At 37.7% G+C, this 12,403-nt stretch overlaps 1 protein-coding gene across 6 annotated transcripts in view; it reads right to left on the reverse strand.

The window, feature by feature from the left end:
* ICA1L (islet cell autoantigen 1 like) overlaps window positions 1-12,403 on the reverse strand; it is a 93,034-nt gene that overhangs the window by 76,688 nt on the left and 3,943 nt on the right. For 5 of the 6 annotated variants that reach the window (XM_045480787.1, XM_045480791.1, XM_045480792.1 and 2 more), the window contains exon 2: window positions 4,563-4,727. In XM_045480787.1, the coding sequence (XP_045336743.1) occupies window positions 4,563-4,588 (26 nt within the window). In that variant the 5' untranslated portion in view covers window positions 4,589-4,727. Of the gene's footprint in view, window positions 1-4,537; window positions 4,728-12,403 lie in introns of all 6 variants that reach the window. The other variant, XM_045480790.1, reaches the window with a different exon arrangement.

Genomic DNA, 12,403 nt, shown 5'->3' on the forward strand with positions numbered 1-12,403 from the left:
GGGCTGAATGGGTACGGGGCATTAAGGAATCTACTCCTGAAATCATTGTTGCACTATATGCTAACTAACCTGGATGTAAATTTAAAAAATAAATTAAAAAATAAAATAAAGTAAAAAAGAAAGTTGAAAGGTGGTAAAATTTGGAGGTTTAAGGAAGGTGAATCAAATTTGGGCCAGGCTCTTGGTACTATGTTATGGATTCACCATGATATGAATAGGTTAATAAGAAATGTGTTCTCTATATAACAGACATTTAAATCACATAATAAAAAGAAATTAAAAAGAACTTCAGAGATTATCTAGTTCAACTTTCTATTTTGACTCAAAAGGGATGGAGACTTCCATAAAATGACAGACCAATAGAAGGCTTATAAAAAAAGCCTTATCATAACTGAGGGTATAAATAACTACATACAGAAAATATATTCTATATAGAGTTACAGTGAAAAATTCCATCACTCAACAGTGCTGTAAAGAGTATTATTTACCCTCAGTTGTTACAAAATAATTCACTAGATACATTAGCAATCAACTGCATGTACTTATTAGACAGTTTTCATTAATAATATGTGACTGATCATGGGGCACCTGGGCGGCTCAGTGAGTTAAGTGTCTGACTTCGGCTCAAGTCATGATCTCACAGTTCATGAGTTCGAGCGCCGTGTTGGGCTCTATGCTAACAGCTCAGAGCCTTGAGCCCGCCTCAGATTCTGTGTCTCCCTCTTTCTCTGCCCCTCCCCTGCTCATGCCCTCTCTCTCTCAAAAATAAATAAACATTAAAAAAAAATTTTAATAACAAAATAATATGTGACTGATCGCTATGAAATTGGTAATGGTAAACCATTTTTGACCAACAAAATCAGCAGTTTCATATGGTTTAACCTAATAAAAGGAACTCAAGTTACCAATGTGATCCAACTCCTCTCTGAAGAAAGTGCTTTGTGGGCAAATGATCTGCCTAACCAAGAACACATCTCAAGTCAGGGATCTAGGCTGACTAGCAAACTGGCCTGGAGAAAAATTAGTTCTGAGCCACTCTTTGCTACAACAGCAGAGATAAGTACATCCACCAGACTGAATGACCCACAAAGCCATAATTACTGAGAATATGACATTTTACACATAAATTTTACAGACCCCTGATCTAGACCATGATTCTCCAAGTATAGTCTGAAGAATAAGTTTCTTAAGCTCTACTGTTTGTAATAAGACAATATCTATTCTTTGCTCATATGTACATACTATATATATATATATATATATACACACACACACACACATATATATATATACATTATATATATCATACATAATTTTTAAAGACACTACCTGACTAATCTTTCATCAACTGTCCATTAATTTGGGAATGGTTTTTAGCTCTAGCCAATCAATGAGTAGACTGTTTGTCTCCTTTCATGGATGAAGATAAACTGAAGCCCACTAAGATTATTAGGGACTACTGATATGAAAGAGAAACTATCAAGTCACAGATTGAGAATCTACCTCCGAAACTGCCCTAAAGGTATATTTTATAAAGTACCAGCTTTAATATTGACTAGAATTTCATGAAGGTTATAAACATGAATTCTTTCAGACACATAAATTTAACTCTTGTTTAGTCAAACATGGTTTGGTTACTGAGATACTAGAAGCATTACAGAACTACAGTAGTTGAAATTAAATACAATGGACACTGGAACTAGTGCAGAATTAAATTAGCTGAAATTTCCCAATAGTCCTAATAAGGAAGTCAGTTTCACACACGTATTAAACACAGGCTTTGTTCTAGGTGCTACAACTTGGCACTACACTCATAACAGCAATAAGACACTAATATGAGAAAATTAAATTAAATTAAATTAAATTAAATTAAATTAAATTAAATACAGGGCACCTGGGTGGTTCAGTCAGTTAAGCATCTTACTTTAGCTCAGGTCATGATCTCACGGTTCATTAGTCCAAGCCCCACTTCGTAGGTGAGTCCCACTTCTTTCTCTCTCTCCCTCTCCCTCTCTCTCTCTCTCTCAGTCCTTGCTCACTTGTACCCTCTCTCTCAAATAAATAAATAAATAAATAAATAAATAAATAAATAAATACAGACTTGTGTTTATCTAAAACAGAAGTATTATGGCAATTACTTACCACCATTAAATCACAGACCCAAAAATCCCATACTAAGCAAGTAGGTTGCACACACAGAGATTACCACCTTGACCAAATATTCTTATAAAAGGACTAGAGCTTAATCATTATTCTACAAGAATTCAAAATTATATAAAAGGCAAAGTCTTAGAGGAGGCTTAAGATACCTAGATGTTTCTGATAATCTTAGTATTACTACATACTAAAGTAATTATACTTGTAGAGCTCTTGACAATTTTTAAAACATTTTCACATTTTATCACCTTTGATCCTTATGATAACCCTGAGAGCTAGAAATGGTAGATTTCATTATTCTAGTTTCAGAGAGGAGATCACGGAGGCTCTGTGAAATGAAGGGAGCTTTCTCAAGGATACACATACATTAAGAATATCTTGAGGGGCGCCTGGGTGGCTCAACTGGTTAAGCTTCGGCCAGGTCACGATCTCATGGCTCATGAGTTCAAGCCCCATGTCGGACTCTGTGCTGGCAGCTCAGAGCCTGGAGTCTGCTTCAGATTCTGTGTCTGCCTCTCTCTCTCTCTCTCTCTCTCTCTCTCTCTGCCCCTCCCCCACTCATGCTCTGTCTCTCTCTCTCTCAAAAAATTAAAAGGGGCGCCTGGGTGGCGCAGTCGGTTAAGCGCCCGACTTCACCCAGGTCACGATCTCGCGGTCCGTGAGTTCGAGCCCCGCGTCGGGCTCTGGGCTGATGGCTCAGAGCCTGGAGCCTGTTTCCGATTCTGTGTCTCCCTCTCTCTCTGCCCCTCCCCCGTTCATGCTCTGTCTCTCTCTGTCCCAAAAATAAATAAAGGTTGAAAAAAAAAATTAAAAAAAAAAAAAATTAAAAAAAAAAATTTTTTTAAAGAGTATCTTGATACTTAGCACACATCCAGGTCTTTCACTCCACAAGTAGTGTTCTTTTCCATTTTGAAGGAAGAAAAAGTGAGATTAAAGTTGTTTCCTAATCTTATAGTGGATTAACTATTTAGTCCCCGATTTTCAGGTAACCTACTTCCAAAAACCTATAGGTCTCCAAGAATTAGCGAGGCACATAAAAATCGTTGTTTATATGAATTAAAACAAGAGAGACATGTCGTTAACAAAATTGACAAGTTTATATTGCAAACTACATTCAAATTTCTAGTTATAATAAAATTTATTTTTATATAACTAGTCTATAATGTCAGTAGTCAGCATAATTTTAACCTGTAAAGAAGTCATTAAAAAAGATAAATCAGAGCTCATTTTTTTTCCAAAAGTGATGCTTTAGAATTATTATCTATTTTTCAACTTTCTGTTTAAGAATTTACTATAATAATATAATTTACTTATACCACTTTAGTCATATCATTTCATAAAGAACATATGAATAGCATTTAAAATAGATCATTGGAGGGCCTGGGTGGCTCAGTCCCAACTTTGGCTCAAGTCATGATTTCACAGTTTGTGAGTTCAAGCCTCACACATCGGGCTCTCTGTCAGTGCAGAGCCCGCTTCAGTTCCTCTGTACCCCCCTCTCTCTCTCTGCCCCCCCCTAAAATAAATAAACATTAAAAAAATTAAAATAGGTTATTGGAAAATAAGACTTGAAAAATGTCGATGAAATCAGTAAGACCATTCAAACTATAAATAACGTATCAAGGAAAAGGAAGTGAACTACAGAAGAAAATATCGTATTTTTGAAAGTAGCTAAAAAATTATATTTCAAATGTTTTTAATAAAGTATCAACACTAAATTCTTATGTTAAAATGGTATTAAAGCTAATCTCCTATGAAACTTAAGAATATTTCCAACTTTACTGCAGATTTCAGGCGAATACCTCTTACAGTCCTCTGCTATGCCCAAAATTTCCAAGTGCTGAGCCTCTCATACTATGAGGATCAAATGGGATAACATATGCAAAACTGCTTTGAAAAATATAAAGTTGTGGGGGGCCTAGCTGGCTCAGTTGGTAGACCATGTAAGCCCCACATTGGGCATAGCACTTACTTAAAAAAACAGATGAAGTTGTATGCAAGTATAAGACATTCTTTTAATTAACAAATAGCCTGTAAACAAAAATATATATATGGATATTTTTAAAACACAAAATTTTTTATTTAACTGACATAATTTTAAATCTCAACGCTGAGAATAACCTGGAAGAGGTTTATGCAGATATTAAAATACAGGGTGCACTGTTAAAAATGCAGACTGACCACATGCACTTCCCCACTTTCCCTTCCCTAATCTACTAATGGTAAAAGTATAAAACAAAAAGCAACCAATTAACTCATAAGTATAAGGAGCATAAATATAGTGACAAGAGCAGATGAAAAGACTACAATACATTTTTGGAGAGAAAGTAGTAACCTAAGCAACTAAAAGAGGAATGTTAATGAATAGTGAGTCAATTACCTTGCAGACTATCTGAAAGACTCACCATTTGGAAGTGGAAGGAGGATTCATTGAAGTCTATATACAGTTGGCTAGACCCTGAGGCTGTTTTTTAATCTGTGTCACTCAATGGGAGTTGAAGAAATTGAACCAAGGCGCTGGACTTGGGCTACAGTCCAACACAGCAGTTGGAAAACACAGAAGATCTGGCCTGAAAACAAAACAATTAAGTGAAAGTTTACACACAGAACTGTTAAATGTCAAGCTCTTTTCCCATTCTTTGTTCACCAGTAGCAAAGCATTCTCACTCTCTCTCTCTCTCTCTCTTTCGCACACACACACACACACACACACACACACACACACACACCTTTCCATTCTTCAGAAAAGTCTGGAACATTCTTTTCTCTGGAAAGAACTAAAAGCTACAGAGAAAAGCAGGATACCATTTGGACATTCTAAAAGGATAGGTCTTTGCCTAATCACTCTAGAGCAAAATTTACCCGTTGTACATATAAATCTTCTGATTGGCTTTGTTATAGTCTTCCTCTTAAATATAAATGGAAAACCAAATGTCAAGAGATATCTGAGGGAAGTCTCCACCAAGAAAGACCTCTTACTTGGGGCACCTGGGTGGCTCAGTCGGTTAAGTGTCCGACTTCAGCTCAGGCCATAATCTCATGGCTTCTGAGTTTGAGCCCTGCATCAAGCTCTGTGCTGACAGCTCAGAGCCTGAAGCCTGCTTCAGATTCTGTCTCCCTCTCTCCGCTCCTTCCTGACTCACTCTCTCTCTCTCTCGCTCTTAAAAATAAATAAACATTAAAAAAAAAAAACTCTTACCTAAAGCAAAAAATAGAAAAAAGAAAATAGCTGAAGGGAATTAATATAATATAGGGAGGAAACAAAACAAAACAACCCTCCAACTAATATCCTCAAAGAGGAATAATAAAATAAAAAAGGACTCTTGAGGAAAAAACAGGATAGCTGAAAATTTTTTTTAATTTAATAGAAGGGTTGAAAAGTAACTGAAGAACCCAAATCTCCATCCAAAAAGAGATTTATTCCAAAATACATCATTGTGAACTTTCAGGAAACAGGGCGGTGGGGGGTGGGGGGGAGATCCTGGAAGTTTTAAGAGATAGAAAGTAGATTATATACAAATCATTGAGAGTCAGAAACAGAGCATATTTCTCAAAAGTAGCAATGAAATATAAAAGACAAAAATCGAACCCAGAAGAGCTATGAAGAGAAGGCTCAAGATGACAGCTGGACAGAACAAGCATCTCAAATTTAAACAGAATGATGGACTCTGGAAAGGAGACCTCTAGGAAATGTAACTGGTATGTTTCAGCATATTACTCATCGTCATATAGCAGAAATGTTAGAGCAATTGGTATTCAGAAAATTAAGTAAATTAAAAAATAAAGCCATTATTGGGGCACCTGGGTGGATCAGTCAGTTAAGCATAGGACTTTGGCTCAGGTCATGATCTCACGGTTCAGGAGTTCCTGCCCCACATGGGGCTCTGTGCTGACAAATCAGAGCGTGGAGCCTGCTTTGGATTCTGTGTCTCCCTCTTTCTGCCCCTCCCCCACTTGCACTGTCTGTCTGTCTGTCTGTCTCTCTCTCAAAAATGAGATCAGGAACATGACAGGGATGTCTGCTCTCAACGCTGTTGTTTAACATAGTGTTGGAAATTCTAGCATCAGTAATCAGACAACAAAAGGAAATCAAAGGCATCAAAATTGGCAAAGATGAAGTCAAGCTTTCACTTTTTGCAGACGACATGATACTATACATGGAAAACTCGATAGACTCCACCAAAAGTCTGCTAGAACTGATATATAAATTCAGCAAAGTTGCAAGATACAAAATCAATGTACAGAAATCAGTTGCATTCCTATACACTAATAATGAAGCAACAGAAAGACAAAGAAACTGATCCCATTCATGATTGCACCAAGAAGCATAAAATACCTAGGAATAAACCTAACCAAAGATGTAAAGCTCTGTATGCTGAAAACTATAGAAAGCTTATGAAGGAAATTGAAGAAGATACAAAGAAATGGAAAAACATTCCCTGCTCATGGATTGGAAGAATAAATACTGTTAAAATGTCAATACTACCCAAAGCAATCTACACATTCAGTGCAATCCCAATCAAAATTGCACCGGCATTCTTCTCGAAGCTAGAACAAGCACTCCTAAAATCTGTATGGAACCACAAAAGACCCTCAATAGCCAAAGTAATATTGAAGAAGAAGACCAAAGCGGGAGGCATCACAATCCCAGACTTTAGCCTCTACTATAAAGCTGTAATCATCAAGACAGCATGGTATTGGCACAAAAACAGACACATAGACCAGTGGAATAGAATAGAGACTTCAGAATTGGACCCACAAATGTATGGCCAACTAATCTTTGACAAAGCAGGAAAGAAGAGCCAATGGAAACAAGACAGTCTCTTTAACAAATGGTGCTAGGAGAACTGGACAGCAACATGCAGAAGAATGAAACTAGACCACTTTCTTACACCATTCACAAAAATAAACTCAAAATGGATAAAGGACCTGAGTGTGAGACAGGAAACCATCATAACCCTAGAGGAGAAAGCAGGAAAAAACCTCTCTGACCTCAGCCACAGCAATTTCTTATTTGACACATCCCCAAAGGCAAGGGAATTAAAAGCAAAAATGAACTATTGGGACCTCATGAAGATAAAAAGCTTCTGCACAGCAAAGGAAACAATCAACAAAACTAAAAGGCAACCAACAGAATGGGAGAAGATATTTACAAATGACATATCAGAAAAGGGCTAATATCCAAAATCTATAAAGAACTCACCAAACTTCACACCCAAAAAACAAATAATCCAGGGAAGAAATGGGCAGAAGACATGGATAGACACTTCTCTAAAGAGGACATCCAGATGGCCAACAGGCACATGAAAAGATGCTTAACATCACTCCTCATCAGGGAAATACAAATCAAAACCACACTGAGATACCACCTCACGCCGGTCAGAGTGGCTAAAACGAACAAATCAGGAGACTAGATGCTGGCGAGGATGTGGAGAAACGGGAACCCTCTTGCACTGTTGGTGGGAAGGCAAAGTGGTGCAGCCGCTCTGGAAAAGTGTGGAGATTCCTCAAAAAATTAAAAATAGATCTACCCTATGTCCCAGCAATAGCACTGCTAGGAATTTACCCAAGGGATACAGGAGTGCTGATGCATAGGGGCACTTGTACCCCAATGTTTATAGCAGCACTTTCAACAATAGCCAAATTATGGGAAGAGCCTAAATGTCCATCAACTGATGAATGGATAAAGAAGATGTGGTTTATATATGCAATAGACTACTACTTGGCAATGAGAAAGAATCAAATCTGGCCATTTGTAGAAATGTGGATGGAACTGGAGAGTGTTATGCTAAATGAAATAAGTCAGTCAGAGAAAGACAGATACCATATGTTTTCACTCTTATGTGGATCCTGAGAAACTTAACAGAAGACCATGGGAGAGGGGAATGGGGGAAAAAATGGCCAGATTTGATTCTTTCTCTGACTTCAGCACAGGTCATGATCTCACATCGAGCCCCTCATCGGTTCTCTGCTGTCAGTGCAGAGCCCACTTCAGATCCTCTGCATCCCTCTCTCTCTGTCCCTCCCCACTCTCTCTTCCTCCCACTCTCAAAAATAAACATTAAAAAAAAAGGCAAGAAGTATTACATATTGGGCTCCCTAAAACCTACAGTTGCCGTGACATTTTCAATTTTTCTTGTCAAGAGTCAAAGCATGGCTGTAGAAAAACAAAACAGTAAGCTAGTGGTCAACCTTGCACAGCAGACTAAAGAAGATCAATCAGAGCTATATCAGCATTGATCTGTCTCTGGAATGAATGATTAACACATGCTGTGGGAACCTGCTTAGAGATAGCATATGACGACTATTGTCAGCCAACAGCCAATTAAAGAAGAAAGATCACAACAATGTTCAGTCTCCTATCTCAGTCTCTAAGGTAGCTATTCCAATGCCTTATACCATTCTTGGGCAAAGAGCAGGCCAAAACACAACTGCCCTTTTCAACAATAGATAACATATAAAAGTAACTCTTCAAGAAAAGAAGAGGGACCATATGTGGAAAAGAGAAAAAAAAAAACAACACATTTGAAAAGCTAGCGCATAAAATAGAATCTTAATAGAATTTTAAAGAAAACTGGTTTGCATCAGATAATATATATAATTATATAGACTATATACAGTATATATAGTTACATAGAGTAACTATATAGTTATATGAACTATAACATATATATAGTTATATGGACTATAACTATATAGTTATATAGAATATGACTTGATGAAACAGATTTTTGAAAAGAACTGAAAAAGCAAAAGATACAAGGGGAAAAAAATACCACAGAACTTGAAATCGTATTAGAAACAGCTTTGGGGGCGCCTGGGTGGCTCAGTCGGTTAAGCGTCCGACTTCAGCTCAGGTCATGATCTCACGGTCCGTGAGTTCGAGCCCCGCATCGGGCTCTGGGCTGATGGCTCAGAGCCTGGAGCCTGCTTCCAATTGTGTCTCCCTCTCTCTCTGCCATTCCCCGTTCATGCTCTGTCTCTCTCTGTCTCAAAAATAAATAAGCGTTAAAAAAAAAAAAAAAGAAAGAAACAGCTCTGAGTAGAATAGATAATTCAGAAAACCAAGTTAACTTGGATGGCAAGCCATAGAAAATCCTTCAGAATAAATATTACAAAATAAAGGTGGCTAGATTCTAACAAAGTAGTTAGAACAAAGATGATCGATTTGTAAGACAGACTACTGAGATCTAATGTAAGTAATACTCTTTCTTGGACAGAAAAACAATAGGAACATAAAATTTTCAAGGATATAGAGGTGAAAAACTGAAAGGTCTTATGTTTCAGGAAAAATTAACAGGGAATGATCAAAATTTAGATATTGTATAGAATTCTGCCAAGTTTTAAGGATAAAAAAAAGATGCTATTAGCATCCAGAAGAAATAAAATAACTTATGTTGGCCTCATCCATCTCCTCAGCAACATGAGACAACGGATAAAAGTGAGTACTGTGTACAACGCAGAGTGAAAAAGAATATGACATGGGATTTTCTACTTAGTGGAATATAATTTTAATGGATATTTAACATTCCATTTAATGGTTGTACTATAATTTACTACTATGGTCTATTATTGATACATATTTAGATTGTTTCTGGAATATCATTTAACCCTGCTGAATAAAAAATAAGAAAAAAAACATATATTATTTAAAATACATGCAAGTTTACCTATAAGATAAAATCCTGGAAGTACAATGGCCGAATCAAAGGTTACATGCATTTAAAATTTTCATTCTGCTAAACTGTCCTGTATAAGAGATTGTACCAGTTTCTTTGCCCACCAGCAATGGAGTAAAGTGCTTGCTCACTGCAACTCAGAACACTGTGTTATTAGATTTCTGATCTTTTTCGGGGCACCTGGGTGGCTCAGTCAGTCAGCTGAGCGTCCGACTTTGGCTCAGGTCATGATCTCACAGCTTGTGAGTTCGAGCCCCGTGTCACTCTCTGTGCTGACAGCTCGGATCCTGGAGCCTGCTTCAGATTCTGTGCCTCTCTCTCTCTCTGCCCCAACCCACTCACATTCTGTCTCTGTCTCTCTCAAAAATAAATAAACATCAGATTTCTGATCTTTTTCAACTTTAAAGATAAAGCTTATTTGGGGTGCCTGCGTGGCTCAGTTGGTTAAGCGTCCGACTTCAGCTCAGGTCATGAACTCGTGGTTTGTGAGTGTGAGTCCCACATCGGACTCTGTGCTGATAGCTCAGAGCCTGGAGCCTGCTTCAGATTCTGTGTCTCCCTCTCGCTCTGCCCCTCCCCCACTCATGCTCTGTCTCTGTCTCAGAAGTAAACATTAAAAAAAATTTTTTTAATTATTTTATGGTAACCTAATAATTTGGAATTATCTTACCATATTTCATCAGTTGAAGACACCATTATTTAAAAGGTATGCCATTATTTTACATACCTCTAAACACGAAAAAAATCTACAAAGTAAACTGTGCTTTCAAATCATCCATTTTCAAATACATGAAAAATTCTGATTTCAGGGGTACCTGGGTGGCTCAGTTGGTTAAGTGTCTGTCTTTGGTTCAGGTCATGATCTCAGGTTCTTGAGTTCAAGCCCCACATTGGGGTCTCTGCTGACAGCATAGAGCATGCTTGGGAGTCTGTCTGTCTACCCTTCCCCAGCTTGTGCTCTCACTCGCTCTCTCAAAAATAAATAAACATTAAAAAAAGTTCAGATTTCAGAAATAATTTCAGAGATGTGAAAATATGAACAGGTGCTTCTTAGAATCAACGAGATACGATATATGAGAAAGGCTGAGTATCTGAAAACGATTTTTTTTAATATGCAACAATCAGGAATACAACACAAATATACGCTTCCCAGAACAAATAAAACAACAACTAAATTATTTGAAGCCACAATCCATACAACTAAAATGTATTTAGTTTTATTATTTTAATTATTTTATTTTTTAAGTTTATTTATTTTGAGAGCAAGAGAGACAGCACAAGTGGGGGAGGGGCAGAGAGGGAGAGAATCCCAAGCAGGCTCCCCACTGTCAGTGCAGAGCCATAGGGCTTGAACTCATGAATCCTGAGATCAAGACCTGAGCAGAAACTAAGAGGCACTCAGCCGACTGAGCCACCCAGATGCCTTTACAACTACAATGTATTTAAAAATGTGGGGCTGCTGGGTGGTTCAATCGGTTAAGCATCTGACCGGCTCAGGTCATGGTCTCACAGTTCATGAGTTTGAGCCCTACATCGGGCTCTGTGCTGACAGCCTGGAGCCTGCTTTGGATTCTGTCGGTCTCTCTCTCTCTCTCTCTCTCTCTCTGTCTCTGCCCCTTCCCCACTCACACTCTGTCTCTCAAAAAATAAATGCTAAAAAGAAAATTTATTTTTAATGTATTTAAAAATGAAGAACTTGGGGTGCCTGGGTGGCTCAGTCGGTTAAGCGTCCGACTTCGGCTCAGGTCATGATCTCACGGTCCGTGGGTTCGAGTCCCGCGTCGGGCTCTGTGCTGACAGCTCAGAGCCTGAAGCCTGTTTCAGATTCTGTGTCTCCCTCTCTGTGACCCTCCCCCGTTCATGCTCTGTCTCTCTCTGTCTCAAAAATAAACATTAAAAAAAAAAAATTAAAAATGAAGAACTTATTGGAGTACCTGGCCGGCTCAGTTGGTTAAGCATCAGACTTTGATTCAGGTCACTATCTCACAGGTCACTATCTCACTGTTCGTGAGTTTGAGCCCTGTTATGGGTGAGCACAAGCCCCACTTCAAATGAGCCCCACTTCTCTCTCACTCCCTCTTTGCCCCTTGTAGGATTCTCTCTCCCTCTCTCTTTCTGCACCTCGCTCACTTGTGCCCTCTCAGTCTCTCAAGAAAATTAAATAAATAATAAAAAAATTTAACAATGAAGAATTTATAAAATGGAGAAATGGTAAAAAGGGATTTAATTCAGTTAACTCTAAATGTGATTGTAACAAACAAAACAGAATTGTTGTAACTATTAAAATAATAGGTACATGTAAAAAATAAGAAAAATTTGATGAAAATTATCTGTGATAAAAATTCCTGAACATACCATTAAAATATTAGCAAAAAGTATGTTAAATTATTCATCTCTCATGATAAAAAGGTATTTAATAAAACTTAACATCCATCTTTTTTTTTTCTTTTTTTAATCTTTCAAAGGTGCCTGGCTGGCTGAGTCCATAAAACATACGACTCTTGATCTCAGGATCATGAGTTGAAGCCCCATGTTGGGCACAAAGCTTATTTAAAAAAAATAACCTA

The sequence above is a fragment of the Leopardus geoffroyi genome, chromosome C1, assembly GCF_018350155.1.
Source record: "Leopardus geoffroyi isolate Oge1 chromosome C1, O.geoffroyi_Oge1_pat1.0, whole genome shotgun sequence".
Taxonomy (NCBI): domain Eukaryota; kingdom Metazoa; phylum Chordata; class Mammalia; order Carnivora; family Felidae; genus Leopardus; species Leopardus geoffroyi.